This window comes from Aulostomus chinensis, chromosome 12, assembly GCF_037954235.1.
Source record: "Aulostomus chinensis isolate RoL2024-O1b breed Wild chromosome 12, RoL_Achi_v1.0, whole genome shotgun sequence".
Lineage (NCBI taxonomy): Eukaryota > Metazoa > Chordata > Actinopteri > Syngnathiformes > Aulostomidae > Aulostomus > Aulostomus chinensis.
Window position 1 is genome coordinate 14,902,813 of NC_141331.1, and position 14,831 is coordinate 14,917,643.

Below are 14,831 nucleotides of genomic sequence, written 5' to 3' on the forward strand. Positions count from 1 at the left end.
ACATTAAGGGTCGCGGGGGGGCTGGAGCCTATCCGAACGTCAACGGGCGAGAGGCGGGGTACACCCTGGACAGGTCGCCAGTCCATCGCAGGGCCAACATAGAGACACAAACAACCATTCACACTCACATTCATACCTACGGTCAATTTAGAGTATCAATCAGCCTCGTCCCCAATTGCATGTTTTTGGACTGTGGGAGGAAGCCGGAGTACCCGGAGAGAACCCACGCAGACACGGGGAGAACATGCAAACTCCACACAGAAAGATCCCGTGCCTGAGCCGGGACTCGAACCCGGAACCTTCTTGCTGTGAGGCCACAGTGCTGACCACTGCACCACCGTGCAGCCCCCCCCCCCCCCTCATTATTGAATTATATTTTAAAAACATGAATATGGAATAAAAGAAGTTGATATCACACTTGTTGATCTCCTCTGGAATTTTCAAAAGTAGCGAGACTAATGGGATTTTGAAATGGCGCCCCCCCCCCCCCCAAATTGACAATTATTCAATAAAATTTTCATTTATTGCCTAACATATCCAAACTATGCGATGGTGATTTGCCATCTCCACACTGCATTTGTTGTTTTTTTCAAGGAAAGGCGTATTCTTTTTATTCTTTTTATTTTCTTCCCATTTTTTCCAGAGCACTTAGATCTTTAACAAACTTTGCATGAAATCAGTTTAATTCCACACCAGTCATTGTATTTTCCCTCTGTTGCTGTTTTCAGATGAGACACAGAAACTACTGAAGGAGCTTGCAAATAGGAAACCTCTCCAGGTGCCAAATATTTACCACCACCTGCCTCACCTTCTGAACAATGAGAACAGCCTGCACCCTGCTGTGCAAGTTGCTCTGGGCCGCACAGGAGGTGAGAAGCATACACATAAGTACACACAATCATTACAACTGAACCGACTTATGATGCTTTTGTGGTTGACTGCAGAAGCTTGTCTCACACAAACACACACACCCTCAAGAGCTCCTTGCCACATCAGGGAGACGGTCACATCGCCTACCAGTTTTTAGCTTGCAGCAAATACCCCATCTGGATAAAGCGTGATGTTTCTGACATCATGAACTTCTCAAGAGAAAGTATTTATCCTACTGCTTACCATGATTGATCAGGGCTTCTCATGTCTTCTCTGACACGTTTTGCACGCTCTGTTTTTTTAATTCAAAGTTGATTTGTTTGGTTGGGTGACAACGGAATGAGACATGGCAGAGTTTCAAAAGGACACTAAAACAGCAGGACAAGACACCATTTGAAAACACAGACGAGGTCACATATTTCCTCTCCCCTTCTGTCTGTGCTCACACTTGGATTACTGTATTTTAGCAGCCAATTCAGCTGTTCTCAGGTACATATTTTTCTCTGTTAGTGATATAAGACGATGGAAGGAGAAATTGTGTGAAATAGTGACTAGATATGACTCTGCTCATCGACAGTACATATTTTTTTTTATCAGCAGTCATTAGCTTATGCTACCACTCATTAGTTTATGCCACGTGGAGCTGTGTTTTCTGCTGCAATCACAGGTGAAAAAGCTCAAGAAAAAGAACCCTGTGGACGGAGGAGGCAAAGGCAAGGAAGAGGGACAGAATAAGGAAAAACTTGAGTGAACCTCCTAATAGTTGATGGAGAGAGCTAAGGGAATCCAACTTCAGAACAGATTTTCAGCTGGCATGCCTTTGACTAGATTAGTTTGAAACAAAACCTGCTAACTAAATCTTTTACCCTTCCTTTATCGTAGCACTGCCATTGTATTTCTTTCAAACCCTCTTTGTTACAACACCAGTAACTAATGTCACCAGAGAGGGTGATGCAGTCATACTACTCAGACTATGTTTTATTGTACAATACACCTCATTACAATAGCTTTTGCCTGTTTGTAAATTCAATATAAAAATGTGACAATTTCCGTTGCTACAAAACTGCACTTTTACGAAAGTCCCAGAAGCGCAACATCAGACTGTTGCTGTCAGTGATCAACATGTAATTTTTGTTTGATTCTTTTTACTCCTACTTTCAGCAACTCTGGACACTTTATTTTTCTTCCTTCTTGCCCTATCTGAGAGGATTCCTTATCTCGCCTTGTGAATTTGATAGGTGGAGTTAATATGTCAACTTGTGTGGGAGGTGAAGCTACAGCTGGACAGCTCAAATTGTGTTTCCTCATTTCTAATGACAGTCATCGAAACAAAGAAAAGAGCCCCTCGACAAATTAGAGGAAAGGAAGGAGGCACAAGTTGGCAACAAACAAAGGTTTCTGGTCTCTGGCCCACAGCCTGTTTGATCTCATCAAAGGCCAGTAATTAATGAGCTAACTGTAGCAAAACCATTTCCAGACCTGCAGTTGATGTTTCATTGTAACTGCCACTCTGGCTGGTTTTATGACAGAGGGGCAGGTGTCTCTTACTTGCCCATGAGCTTTTAAGCCTCTTTCAGCTATAATACCTTGGCACCACTGCTCGTCTTTAATGCATACTCCCCGATTAAGCGGTTGGAGTTGCCAGTGCAGTGACAAGTATGATTTCTCACTTGCTTCCCATCCTCAAACATTACTATTTATGTACCCTGGAATGCACACGCAAGCTGGAGGTGCTGCTAGTGGGAAGTGATGTGTCCCACCAGCACAAAGACACATGGCTGCTCCAGATTATTTTTATCCCTGCACCATGTGTGTATATATACTTGATCAGACTCTAGCAACTTTAGCCTCAAGGCTTTAACATGGCACTTTTAAATGTCTCCTTTTTTTGTTGCTGCTCATTGTCTACATCTGTGTCATTCAACTTTTCCTTGCACTCTTCTTTTTTTTCTCCGGTGGTCTAAGCAGATCTGACATTGGGATATTTATAGTTGTGCAAACCAGGGCATCATTCTAATTTAAATTGAAGAGGAATTCTGAGAAGAAAAGGTTGAAACTGAAAGAGTGAAGCCTGACTTAAGCTGATTTTAAACACAAGTAAGCAAGAATATTATTGTAAACACAGCCAACATTCACATGGCCTTCAGTTCCCATCAGTCTTGTGCCCTTTCACAATCACACATCTTGACAGCCTTGTCTTTCCGATGTTATCAGTTGTGATATTTCGAAAACTAACTTTTCTTGTTTATAAAGGGTTGATGAAATACTGGGAGCTTTGCAACAGGGATTCATGCGCTGAGAATATGAAAACCTGTATTCACACCAATGGAGTATTATCTCATAGCCACTCCCCATGCTTTAAAAACACCCTGCCTTTGTAGCATAGGGAGCTGGTTTGATCTCCACTGTTATTTATTTGGAACAATAATGTTCACATTGGGGCGTCACTGACTCAAATGAGTGGAGAAGTTTGATGCTATAGCATCTATGTCAAAAGGCATTGACTAATTTTCATCCAATCCTTCTATCTTTGTCCGTTGTCACAGATATTAACAGCAACACTTTAATGTTCCTAAACAGCTGACTCAAATGGCCCACTGGATCTGCCCTCTGTGAAAGTGTCCTGGGGGGAAACGAGTTTGGATTTGAACTCCGCACACCCAAATGCTCCCCGCAGTGCATAAAACAGTACTGCATTCGTTTGGTACATGTTAGTAACGTAATGAGTTATTCAGAGACGTGCATCGTCTTTAGTTTCACTGTGTCTGGACCGGCCAGCTGTATTGGTGCCATTAGACGGGTTCATTTTCTATTTGCATGCAGCAACATGTTAAACTGGCTGAACTGAGCTCTGAGTGGTGCTTCATATGTGATACTTGGATGGGAAATGATCAGACCTGATACCTGCAGGCTGACATTCGTCAATAACTTACAGCTGTTGGAAAAAAATAAAAATAAAATATATCTCTATCTATCTATCTATCTATCTATCTATCTATCTATCTATCTATCTATCTATCTATCTATCTATCTATCTATCTATCTATCTATCTATCTATCTATCTATCTATCTATCTATCTATCTATCTATCTATCTATCTATCTATCTATCTATCTATCTATCTATCTATCTATCTATCTATCTATCTATCTATCTATCTATCTATCTATCTATCTATCTATCTATCTATCTATCTATATATAGCATATCCCCTGTAGATTTGTGCATCAAATTCTAAGTTGTTTATTGGATGATAGATCAAAATATTGAGTGTTGGATTAATTATCCGCTTTTTGGTTTTCACGTGTTCAAGTGTTGTGAGAACATGATCGTCAAAATTGTTTTCTTCTGACAATCCGACAGAGTGTAAAGCTGATATTGTGAGGAATACTTTGATCTTCACCCTCTTTTTGTATTGTACGAAGGAAGGTACACAAGTGTATATGTTACTGACTAGTGTTGTCACAACACTGGATTTCACACTTCGATATGATATTTTGAAAAATACTGACATTTGATTCGATTTTCGATACTAAGCAACCACTCAGAATTTAGTGCAAAAATGTTTTTTATTTAAAGAAAAATATATATATTCTTGAGGTAGAGAACTTTTTCAAGTTATTCTTTACACATTAACAGTATGCAAATAAGCTTTATTATATGTAACCTACCGTCGATTAGCTTGAGCTAGCGCTCGCTAACAAGACAACATGTCAAAGTAAACACCGATAGATGTGATAACTCTAGGCAACACATACTTCAAGTTCTACTGTTACCAACCTCTGTACCTCTAAATCTATACAGGTGCTTGGAGGTGCTTTGCTACATTCGTCATGTTCTCTCCTTTTGTCGGTACAGTTCTGTTGCATCTCTTACATATTGGCTTGCTGCTGTCCTTTGGCTTTCCTTGTTCATGCGACTCAAATCCAAAGAACCTCCAAACAGCACTTCTGCTGTTTTGTTTATTTATTAAAACTGGTTGCAGATGCCATCTCATGTCAGCTTACACACATAGAGCGACGACACTAAAAAAAAAAAAAAATACAGCCAGCGGTGTTTGTGTGAGCGAGGCAGGAGGGGAGGGGCTGTTGCATGATGGCTCCCTCCCCAGGGCAGCGCTCTTGTCTGTTTGTATGTGTGTGTGTGTTGGCGGCGGCGGCGCATGTGTAAACCAATGAGGCAGTTAGAGTATCGATACGATTGAAAAGTCATTTAGTACCATTTTTACTTTTCAAAATCGATAAATTGATATTTTTGACAACACTATTACTGACTGAATAAGACAGGAAAGTAGAAAATATCCACTGTGAGCTGGAAGATTTCCGTTGGTGGTCTACTTCCTTTGCCCATTATAGATTTTTCTCTGACAAGACTGGTTTAAAAGGCATATCATCATCATCACTCACTCCCCCCCAACACACACACACACACACACACACACACACACAGGTTCCCTCAGGCTTTGCGAAAGCTTTAAAAGGTTTAAAGATGCTTTGGTTTTGTTTTGTTTTTTGTCATTAAAATGTTGCAGCTAGATTACTCAGGATGTGTTTCTTTTCTCTGTAGGAATCTTGTTGGTATTTACTTTAATACTGAAGGTTGTAAGATAAACAAATTCAACATGAGACCCACTTAAGCCAAAATTACCCCAAAGCAAGCAGACAGTTGTGTTTTATATCTATTCCCCCCCCCCCCAAAAAAAGAAAAAACATTGAGGCCCTCAAATGATGCTTCTAAATCAAAAGCGAACATCTCTAAATGTATAGATGCTGCCAAACAAAGAAATCAAAGATAATTAATACAAATATGCATTATGACCACACACATCATTTTTCCCTAGCCCTAAAGTTCATTGTGTAAGATATGTAAATGACTAACTTGCAGTCATTTTCTTCAGCTGTAGATGCATTTAAACAATCTTTAATTTTAATTTCAATTTTCCCCTCCTTGCATTAATATTGCTAATGTTCTTAAATTTACTAACTTGATATATTCCCTTTTTTCTGCTGACATGTTGGAGAAACAAACAGAAATCTAAGTGGTTGCTGTTATTTTTCCTTTATAAAGATGAAAGGATAGCAGAGAGAAGCAGGCTTCCCGATCAAGGGTCGTGAGGAGGGACAGAGACCTGCATGCACTTGCATTCTTTATCACTCCTTCACTGTCTGCCACCATCCTGTATTCTGTCACTCTGTGTCTCCTCTCCTTCCTCCCACGTTCTCCTTTCATCTTCGACCTAGTTTTTGGTGGTGGGTGTCGCTATACAACAGGGAGATCAATGTGAGAAACAAAGCAGAACTGGGACACATTTTCCACGCTGCACAGATTGTACCCTCTCTCAAGCCTGCTGTGCAGCTCATTCATTCTGCGCTTTAAGTTTGTCTTGTACCTTTTGTGGAGGTCCCCTGTGCCCCAACATCAGCTCAGTCAGCATGTTCCCCTTCCCCCTTTTATACCATACGTGTATGCACACACGCCAACCAGCCCACAAACCGGTAACCTGCTGCCTTCATTGCTGTGTTCAAGTTGTTCAGTATTGTCTCTTGGTTCTCCTCCTCTGAAATTGTCATGAAATAATGAATTATTACAAAAGCTATGCACATCAGATGTCTTCCTATAGTTGTGAGTTTATATAAAGTAAGTAATAATGAAAGAGGCAAGCACATATATTATATCTTTACTTATTTTCCCTAGCAAGAGCTACTCTCTCACAGTTGTTTACATACCAGAGTGGGAGTGTGTACACTCTTGTTACCTCCCCTCTCACTTTTTCTGGAGTGAAAGTGTTCTTTTTGACATGGAGTGGTTTCTGTTTTCAGCCGATTGTACATTTCAGGTGATCTCTCCATACAATAGGAGCAATAAGGAGATTACAATAGCCACACACTTGTTCTCTCTCTGTTGTTCCAGTTGATCTAAGTGCTACATAACAGTGTTTATCATTGGGGAGTAGCAGAGATACCAAATGTTCAAATGCGTTTGATAATGAGCCAAATATTGGACCAGACTGGTAGACTGAACCGTAGGTGTCACACTTCAGCCTACAGATCCAGCCAAGTGTAGCTATTGCTGCACCTCCAGCAACACATCACAACACAACACAACACAACACACCGATTGTAGTGACCTTTTCTTCCAACAAACCTTATTGACTTTCCTTTTTGACTTTTCTACGAGTGACACACCTCTCAGGGTCAGAGAGGAATATTCCATCTGCGCAGCAGCTAACCCACAAATGAATGAGTCGCACGTTGGAAAGCTGTTTTCCCTCTGTGGGATTTGAAAAAAAATAAAAAGCATCATTTGCCTTTACAATATTTGGCCGATTTCTGGCCATTTGGTTTAACAGTATCTTTTATAATGATTTGCCTTTACAATATTTGGCCAATTTCTGGCCATTTGCCTTTACAATAACTTTTATAATGATTTTTGTCACACAACATTATGGAGGTAAGAAACAACTTTGTTTGTGTTTTCCACTTCACATCACCATCGGCTTCATATCCAACTTGTTGCTGTGTTGTCTCACTGTTTGTACAACTCTGCCATGTCTCATCTGGTTGTCACGCCCCCCAAAAACACTCTAGAAATAAACATAGCGCACTGTGCACAGCCATCGTGCCCCTCTCTCCACTGAAATCTCTCTCAGATGGGCTCCATTAGTCAGGTTATACACATGTTTATCATGTTCTTTTGTTTATTCCTAATTTAATACAAATTTTTTGTAGCTTTTTTAACTTGCAAAATGGGTAATGATAATGAACAAATGCCAGTTTTTGCAATTTGAATGAATCAAAACAGTTTAAGTTTTAAAATCCTACACCAGTACCTGCAAAATTGGCCACAGGCTTGACACAATCAGTGGATCAACTCAACATTTGTTAATGAAAATTTTGAAGACTGGTTGTTTTTGTATTTGTCCTGGGAAAAAAACACTCATGTTTCCAGCATTCATGTGTTAACGACGCAGACTTGGACTGTTGTCAGACATATAAGTGGACCGAAAACTTGAACCATGGGGCCTGACTATTTTTTACTTGAAAGTTGAAGACTTATTCTGTAATTCAGTAAGGTAATAATTGGAAGGAAATATTGTATATCATGAAATTAGATGGGCCAGCTCCACAACACTCCGCTCTTTAAAGTTTTATTACTCCTGTTGGTTTTGGCTCATCAGGCTTGTCCAGCTTTGTTTATTTAGTTTGGGAGGAAAAGCTAATAAATTAATTTTAGAAGCTCTTTGTAGGTCTGAGTGTAATGATGTGTAAATGCCAAGAAGCACACATTTTTACTACCTGTCCAAAGCCCAGCCCCATTTGCCTGCGTTTGTAAACTAAAGTGTACATGTTTTACATGAAATTACATTATCAGATTACATAACACTGTTGTTTAAAAGACACTTTTCTTTCAGAACATGCAGTGCACTTCTGCATATGCATTACAATCCAACCTCCGTTAGTCATTCTTCCCACTGCCATCTGCCAGTCTGGCCAGGAATCTCTGTTCTTGTGGTTTTAGACCAATGTAATCTGTTACTCTGGATCGGCAACGATGATTTGCTTTTGGATCCACTCGATGAAATGGCCACCCCTGCAGCCATTCGCTGTTCTCACATCTCAGTTTTCTTCGCAGTTACCATGGTGATGGGGATCCCAACAGTCAAGCGGAAGGTGAAGTCTTATTTGTCAGAGACGCTGCGTTCACTTATAGACAAGCTGTCACCAGAGGAGAAACTTGACTGTGTCATTATTGTCTTCATTGGGGAAGTGAGTCTTCCAGTTCATGCAGTATGAGTCATAACATCATGCTTATGCACATTCAGTTCTATGATCAGTAAACCTGGGTATGTGAAATCTCTCCTCATGGTTGAATATCTGCAGACTGACCTAGACTACGTGCACAGTGTGGTTGCTGGCCTGGAGAAAGAGTAAGAGCACTTCTGTACTTCCTTAGTGATGCTCAGATGAGTGGAAACCCAGTCAATAACATACAGTGTGCTGACACCAATGGTCATCTTTCAGGTTTTCTACAGAGCTGAGTTCAGGTTTGCTAGAGGTCATCTCACCTCCTGCCACCTTTTACCCTGACCTCACCAACCTCAAAGAAACCTTTGGAGACTCCAAAGAAAGAGTCAGGTAAGAAATCCAAATAGGAAGTACATCTGTGTTTGCTCATTAAAGAGGGCAAGATGTGATTGGGTAAATTCTTATGAGAGAAATCAAGCCCAGAGGCATGAAATGCATGGAAGATGTAAGGAGAAAAAAATAAAACAAACAAACTAGACGGATGAGTCAGGGGGAAAGTGGGAGGGAGCAAGCGAGCCAGAGCTCTTTGTTAGACTGCGTAGGTACTTAGTATTCCACAGGCATTCCTCAAAGTCAGATCAAGGTCATCAGTAGCAGCACCCTCTATCCCAGATTTGTAGTTATGTTCTTAGCTAACAACAGGCTTTAATGGAAATCTTTTTTGTGCTGGCTACTTGGATGATAAGCCTGTAGGCCCACAAGAATAAATGTTCCACGTGTGTATGTGTATGTGGGTGTTTATTTGCTGAACATACCTCTAATAGACCCGAAACACTGTCTTGTTGAACATAGCTGTAGACATTTTCTGTGGGCGTCTGTCTGTGTATACAAGTGAGTGGCGTGGTTCAGAGTAAAGGATTACAGGACTGCTGCGCCCGGTATGGGGACAGGGACCAATGGTTAAAGTGCATCTATTCCAACTCACGTGGCAACTAGGGCAGATTAAACACCGGGTTTGTGATGAATTACAGATACGTTGCCATTGGAACAAGAAAAATATACCTTTACACATAGCCCTGAGGAGATCATTTTGAAAAAATTAATAAGTTGATTATATAATTTATATTTTATGTTGAATATATTGTTGTGTTTAGATGGAGAACCAAGCAGAATCTGGACTATTCCTTCCTCATGATGTACGCCGTGAGCAAAGGGGTATATTATGTTCAGGTATGTGCTTTTACAGGTATATGTTAACCTGAACCAACATTATTTTCAGAAGGGCTCTGTAGTTCAGCAAGAAAGCATGTAACTAGGGAAAGACCGGTTTGATTCTAGTTATAAACGCCACACAATTGAAAAACAGCGAGTACAAAGCAAGTTTGTGTGTGGTCGTCATTCATCAAATTTCACATACTCTGAGCCTAATCCTCTTAGACTTCTCCAGCTCTTATTTGTCTCTTTGTTCGAGTCCAGTGTGGGAATGTTTATTGAAATGGTTGATTTAATTGTGCTGTCAATCTCCCATCTTTCTGTCACATGCATGTGGGGTCATTTCCATTCTATGCTCTCATCTGGAGGGAAGAGGTATTTCCTGTCTGACATCTAGTCTTCTTCTAGTCTAGTGTAGCAATTCAGCAGTGTTTCTTGGCTCACTTCAGAGTTGTTCCTTTATGAACTTAGAGGAATGTCTATTTCCTCCTGTTTCCCACCTTCTCTAAGAATAACTCTCACACTTACTGTGATTTTTCATGTCTCGCACATCTGCCTCTGTTTCTTCAGTTAGAAGACGACATTGTGGCCAAGCCCAACTACTTTGCTACAATGAAGAACTTTGCTCTCCAGCTCTCGTCAGAGGACTGGATGATCCTGGAGTTCTCTCAGCTGGGCTTCATCGGTACTATTCAGGATTATCATGATTCTCAGCCTGCATAGCTAAAGTATAGCTGATGACGGAACAAGTCTGGCAAAGTCTTTTCTCATAACCGGTTATTATTTTGCATTGTTAACAGAAAAGTATCCCACTTCTTGTATTATATTTACCATACTAAGTCATTAAAGTCATAAGAGAATTAGGAAGCATGCCAGGTTCAAACACTGGCTTTTCTGAAAACAAGGTAATAAATTTGAAATGCGCCTTTAACATTTCCAAACTTTCCTAAATGAACGGGATCAGCAGAGATCGATTCTATCAGACTGAAAAAGCCTCAGCATCAGCTTAAGACAGACACTGCAGAGTTTGCTATTCACATCCTGGTAATTAGAAGGGTTTTGGACTTTGTATGGATGGACCGTTCTAAGGCCCTGGGTGACTCATTAGCTGGCCTCAGATGAGCTTTAGATATGTCTTGGCCTCTGTTTGTAAGGAGGGTAAAGGGACTGATACGTTTTGTTTCTTAATAAGCGATACCAGATCACTTCAATCTGAGAGAGGCCTGTCGAGCTGGAGCAGGAGCAAGCTGCTGGGTCGCTTGTGTTCCAATTAGACTTGTCATAGCACAGACAGAACAACTATACATCAACCATGTCCACAGCGGGCCTTGACACATTCGTTGTCCTCTGTCTCCCACAGGAAAAATGTTCCAAGCACCAGACCTAAATCTTATCGTTGAGTTCATCTTTATGTTCTATAAGGAGAAACCCATTGACTGGCTGCTGGACCATATTCTCTGGGTTAAAGTCTGCAATCCTGAGAAAGATGCGGTGCATTGAATTCTCTACTTTCTTGATATGAGTATCATGGTAAAGAAAAAGTCAGTAACCTTTTCACCCTTTTAACCTTTTCCAGAAACACTGCGAGCGGCAGAAGTCTAGTTTACGCGTTCGGTTCAGACCCTCATTATTTCAACATGTGGGACTCCATTCGTCTCTTGCTGGAAAGATTCAGAAACTCACAGTGAGTCTCAGGCATGAATTTCTAACTGCAGTTGAGTCAACCGTCTGTGTGGAAATGTTGTTTGTGGAAATGTTTCTTTATTTGTGTGCAGGACAAAGACTTCTTGAAACCACTTCTCCATAAGATGCATGTCAATCCCCCAGCTGAGGTTTCAACTTCAATGAAGGTATCAATCACCCCTCCTAGTTTTCTAATTCCTCATTCTGCATTTATGTATGTAACATCTATCATTTACTTTGGGAATTGAAAGTGTCTCCAGAGGAATACCGTAACACATGAAAACATGAATAAATCAAACCAAACAGAGCCAAATCGCAAATCTTGTGTCATGCAGGTGTATCAGGGTCACACGCTGGAGAAGACATACCTAGGAGAGGACTTCTTTTGGGCCATCACTCCTACTACAGGAGACTATGTCCTCTTTAAGTTCGACAGACCTGTCAGCATAGAGAGGTAAGTCTTTGTGTGCAGATCTGCCATATTCCTGCAGTCCGTCGGTGATTTAGGTTTAGTTTCTGAGCCTCTGGGGATCAGGGTGAGCTAATGAGAGTGCACTAAGATAAGCACTCTCAGGTCAGACTCTCTGCTCTCTGTGGAGCCAATGTAGAGACAGACTAAGGCAGTGTGTATATGATATGGAGGGGTGTCATAGCAGGTCTGCTGGCTTGGATGTCGCTTTGTCACATGGAGATGTGTGATGATTGTTTCCAATGTTGTGGCAAAAATGAGTGCAAGACTTCTCTCCCACACTGCCAATCACTCAGCAAGTAAGTGGCGGTAAGTGGAGAAAAGGGCCATCGAGTGTCTCACCGTCTGCTTCTAACGAGTTCAGCGTCTGCTGTCAAGTGACACCAATTATAGACTCCTGGCATGTAGATTAGACAACATCACTTCAGTGATTGGTCAGTGAAGGAGACCAGGTTTTGTAGACTGTTACTGCCTTTGTCTCCATCCCTCCTGCTGTCTATTCAACTCAGTGGATCCTTAAATCCAGGGAAAATGAAAGAGAAACATGTTGTTTATATCTGAATGTCCCTATATTTCTCACTAAAGCCATGCTGTAGTGCTGGTGAATCGTCCTCCAAATTATATAAATAAATGTAATATAATTCCTCTGAGATGATGTCTTGGAATTTTACTTGCTGAAAAGTCAGAGACACTTCTTTTTTAAGTTATAGATTTGAGCTACTTATGAGGTGTACGAAGCCTTGGAGTGGCCAGAGAGAGAGAAAGTAAAAGATGTTTCTATACAATATATAATCTTGCCCCCTCATTTAGGTTCTTTCACATTTTTAACAAGTTGTATATTGTGGCTACAAATTAATTAAATTGAAGTAAAAAGCTATATTTCTTGTCCTTTTTTCTGGAATTGTATTTTCTCCAACCGTTCAGAGCACCTTAGACATCAAAGAAACATCTTAATCAGCTTCGTCTTACACCTTGATGGCAATTTGTGGGCGTTACCTTAATTTCATTAACTTGACGAAATTTTTATGAGCTACTATTTTTGTGGTGGAGGGCCACATTATTTATCCATGGTCAAGGATTTTCAGACGTCTGTGTGGTTTTATTGGCAGGTTTCTGTTTCGCAGTGGTAATCAGGAGCACCCAGGGGACAAGATAGAAAACACCACAGTGGAAATACTGCCCGCGTCGGTAGGAAAACACACGCACGCACACACACACACGCTCTGTCACCCGCCAGTGTTGTGATGTGCAAATGTTTCTGATTTGATTACATCAAGTAGTTGCTCTCAGGGATGCAGCATATTGATTATTGACAGGAATGTGAGCGTGACAGAATGGTTTGCTCCACCCGAGGTGATACATAGTGAGATCACAGATACACATATCTGTTCAGCTGCGGCACAAATGAGAAATCATTAACACTTGTTTTGAATGTCTTGTCCACATTGAACTGCCATAGGAAACTGGACTGCAGACCAAAGAGAAGTACAAGCGAACGGAAGACCGTTTTTACAGGATCGGTAAGTGGATTTGACAGTCTCAAAGGGCTGTGGCAAATGTGTGTATACAATTACACTTACACACCATGATTAGGTTACACAAACACACACACACACACACACACATTGATCAGGGTTAAGAATTAGCACCAGCTGAATGTGGGTGATTTTTTTATGGATTTGCTTGTCCTACCAGCCTCATAAACATGGCTGAGTACAAACACATAAAGCAATTGTGACCAAGTGATTTGTGACATTCCACAACTCCGATTGAATCGTCTGCTTGTTCCAGTCGGCCCCTCAATGCCTGGATCCCTGGATAGGGGGAAGGGCAAGGATGACCGAGACGCTTGGGCAAGCTTGTTGCCCCCACAGACCCCCACCCTGATGGAACAATAAAGATCATTTTCAGCTCTGACACTGACGGTGCCTAGACTTTGACAAGCGTGTGACATATTCTCAGTCACAATTGTTCAGCTCCTTCTCTCTTTGTTTTGCATTTGCTAACATATTTTCTGCTTAGCTTCTGTGATTTATTGTTTTAAAACAAGAGACGAAGGCCACATGCCACAAAGTGCACCCTATTCAAGTGACACGGGGAAACATTTTATCCTTTATTTACATTCATGTTTGTCTTAGTCAAGCAGCTGTCTGCTTGTTGAGGAGCCATTATTCTCCTTTCAAATGCTGATGGATAGCACCTCATGACTGCCTTGTTTTTGTGTTGAAACACCCAGGTCAGTTTGAGAAAGGTGTGGCTGAAGGCGCTGTGGACCCCTCCTTCAATCCAGTCCTGGCACTTCGACTATCCATTCTCAAAGACTCAGCTGTGTGGGCCATCCTCAGTGAAGTAAACTGATCACACACTGCACTTATTCATCAGCACAGAGTCCCGGAGTGGCCATCGATTCACTATTTTTATATTTTTTGAAAAGTTATATTTCATGGTTACAAATTAAATTGCACTTTTATCAGCTAAGGCTGAGCATTTAAACAAAAATTAAAAACAGACCTTTAGAAGCTCTCAGTGAGTATTGCTCATTAGGGTTAGTACATCCCTTTAATGGTTCAGAATATGAACAGTACAGAGTTCATCAGAAGTATTAGGACACTAAAAAAAGTGTAAGAATAATCATTTGTAAATCGCAATTGAGTTAAAAGTTCTAAATTATCGTGACACTAATATGAAGTAGTATCGCCCAACCCCATTGTGGCCTCAATATAACTAAATAGAGGGAACAAGTTATATCTCGTGGCCTCAAAATACATGTCATTTTTCTCTTTGTCCACTCCAGGGCTTTTAATCTCCCAATAGCACCAGAAGCATGCCACCTCCTTTTTTTATCCATTAA

The 14,831-nt window shown here is 40.9% G+C and overlaps 1 protein-coding gene across 1 annotated transcript in view; it reads left to right on the top strand.

The window, feature by feature from the left end:
- Window positions 1-14,831, top strand: part of mgat4a (alpha-1,3-mannosyl-glycoprotein 4-beta-N-acetylglucosaminyltransferase A) — a 32,543-nt gene that overhangs the window by 16,646 nt on the left and 1,066 nt on the right. Inside the window, exons 3-15 of the mRNA XM_086220371.1 lie at window positions 729-869; window positions 8,504-8,637; window positions 8,752-8,798; window positions 8,893-9,006; window positions 9,771-9,846; window positions 10,399-10,513; window positions 11,189-11,319; window positions 11,405-11,512; window positions 11,604-11,678; window positions 11,847-11,965; window positions 13,090-13,168; window positions 13,440-13,500; window positions 14,217-14,329. Of these exons, the coding sequence (XP_086076497.1) occupies window positions 729-869; window positions 8,504-8,637; window positions 8,752-8,798; window positions 8,893-9,006; window positions 9,771-9,846; window positions 10,399-10,513; window positions 11,189-11,319; window positions 11,405-11,512; window positions 11,604-11,678; window positions 11,847-11,965; window positions 13,090-13,168; window positions 13,440-13,500; window positions 14,217-14,329 (1,313 nt within the window). The remainder of the gene's footprint in view (window positions 1-728; window positions 870-8,503; window positions 8,638-8,751; window positions 8,799-8,892; window positions 9,007-9,770; window positions 9,847-10,398; window positions 10,514-11,188; window positions 11,320-11,404; window positions 11,513-11,603; window positions 11,679-11,846; window positions 11,966-13,089; window positions 13,169-13,439; window positions 13,501-14,216; window positions 14,330-14,831) is intronic.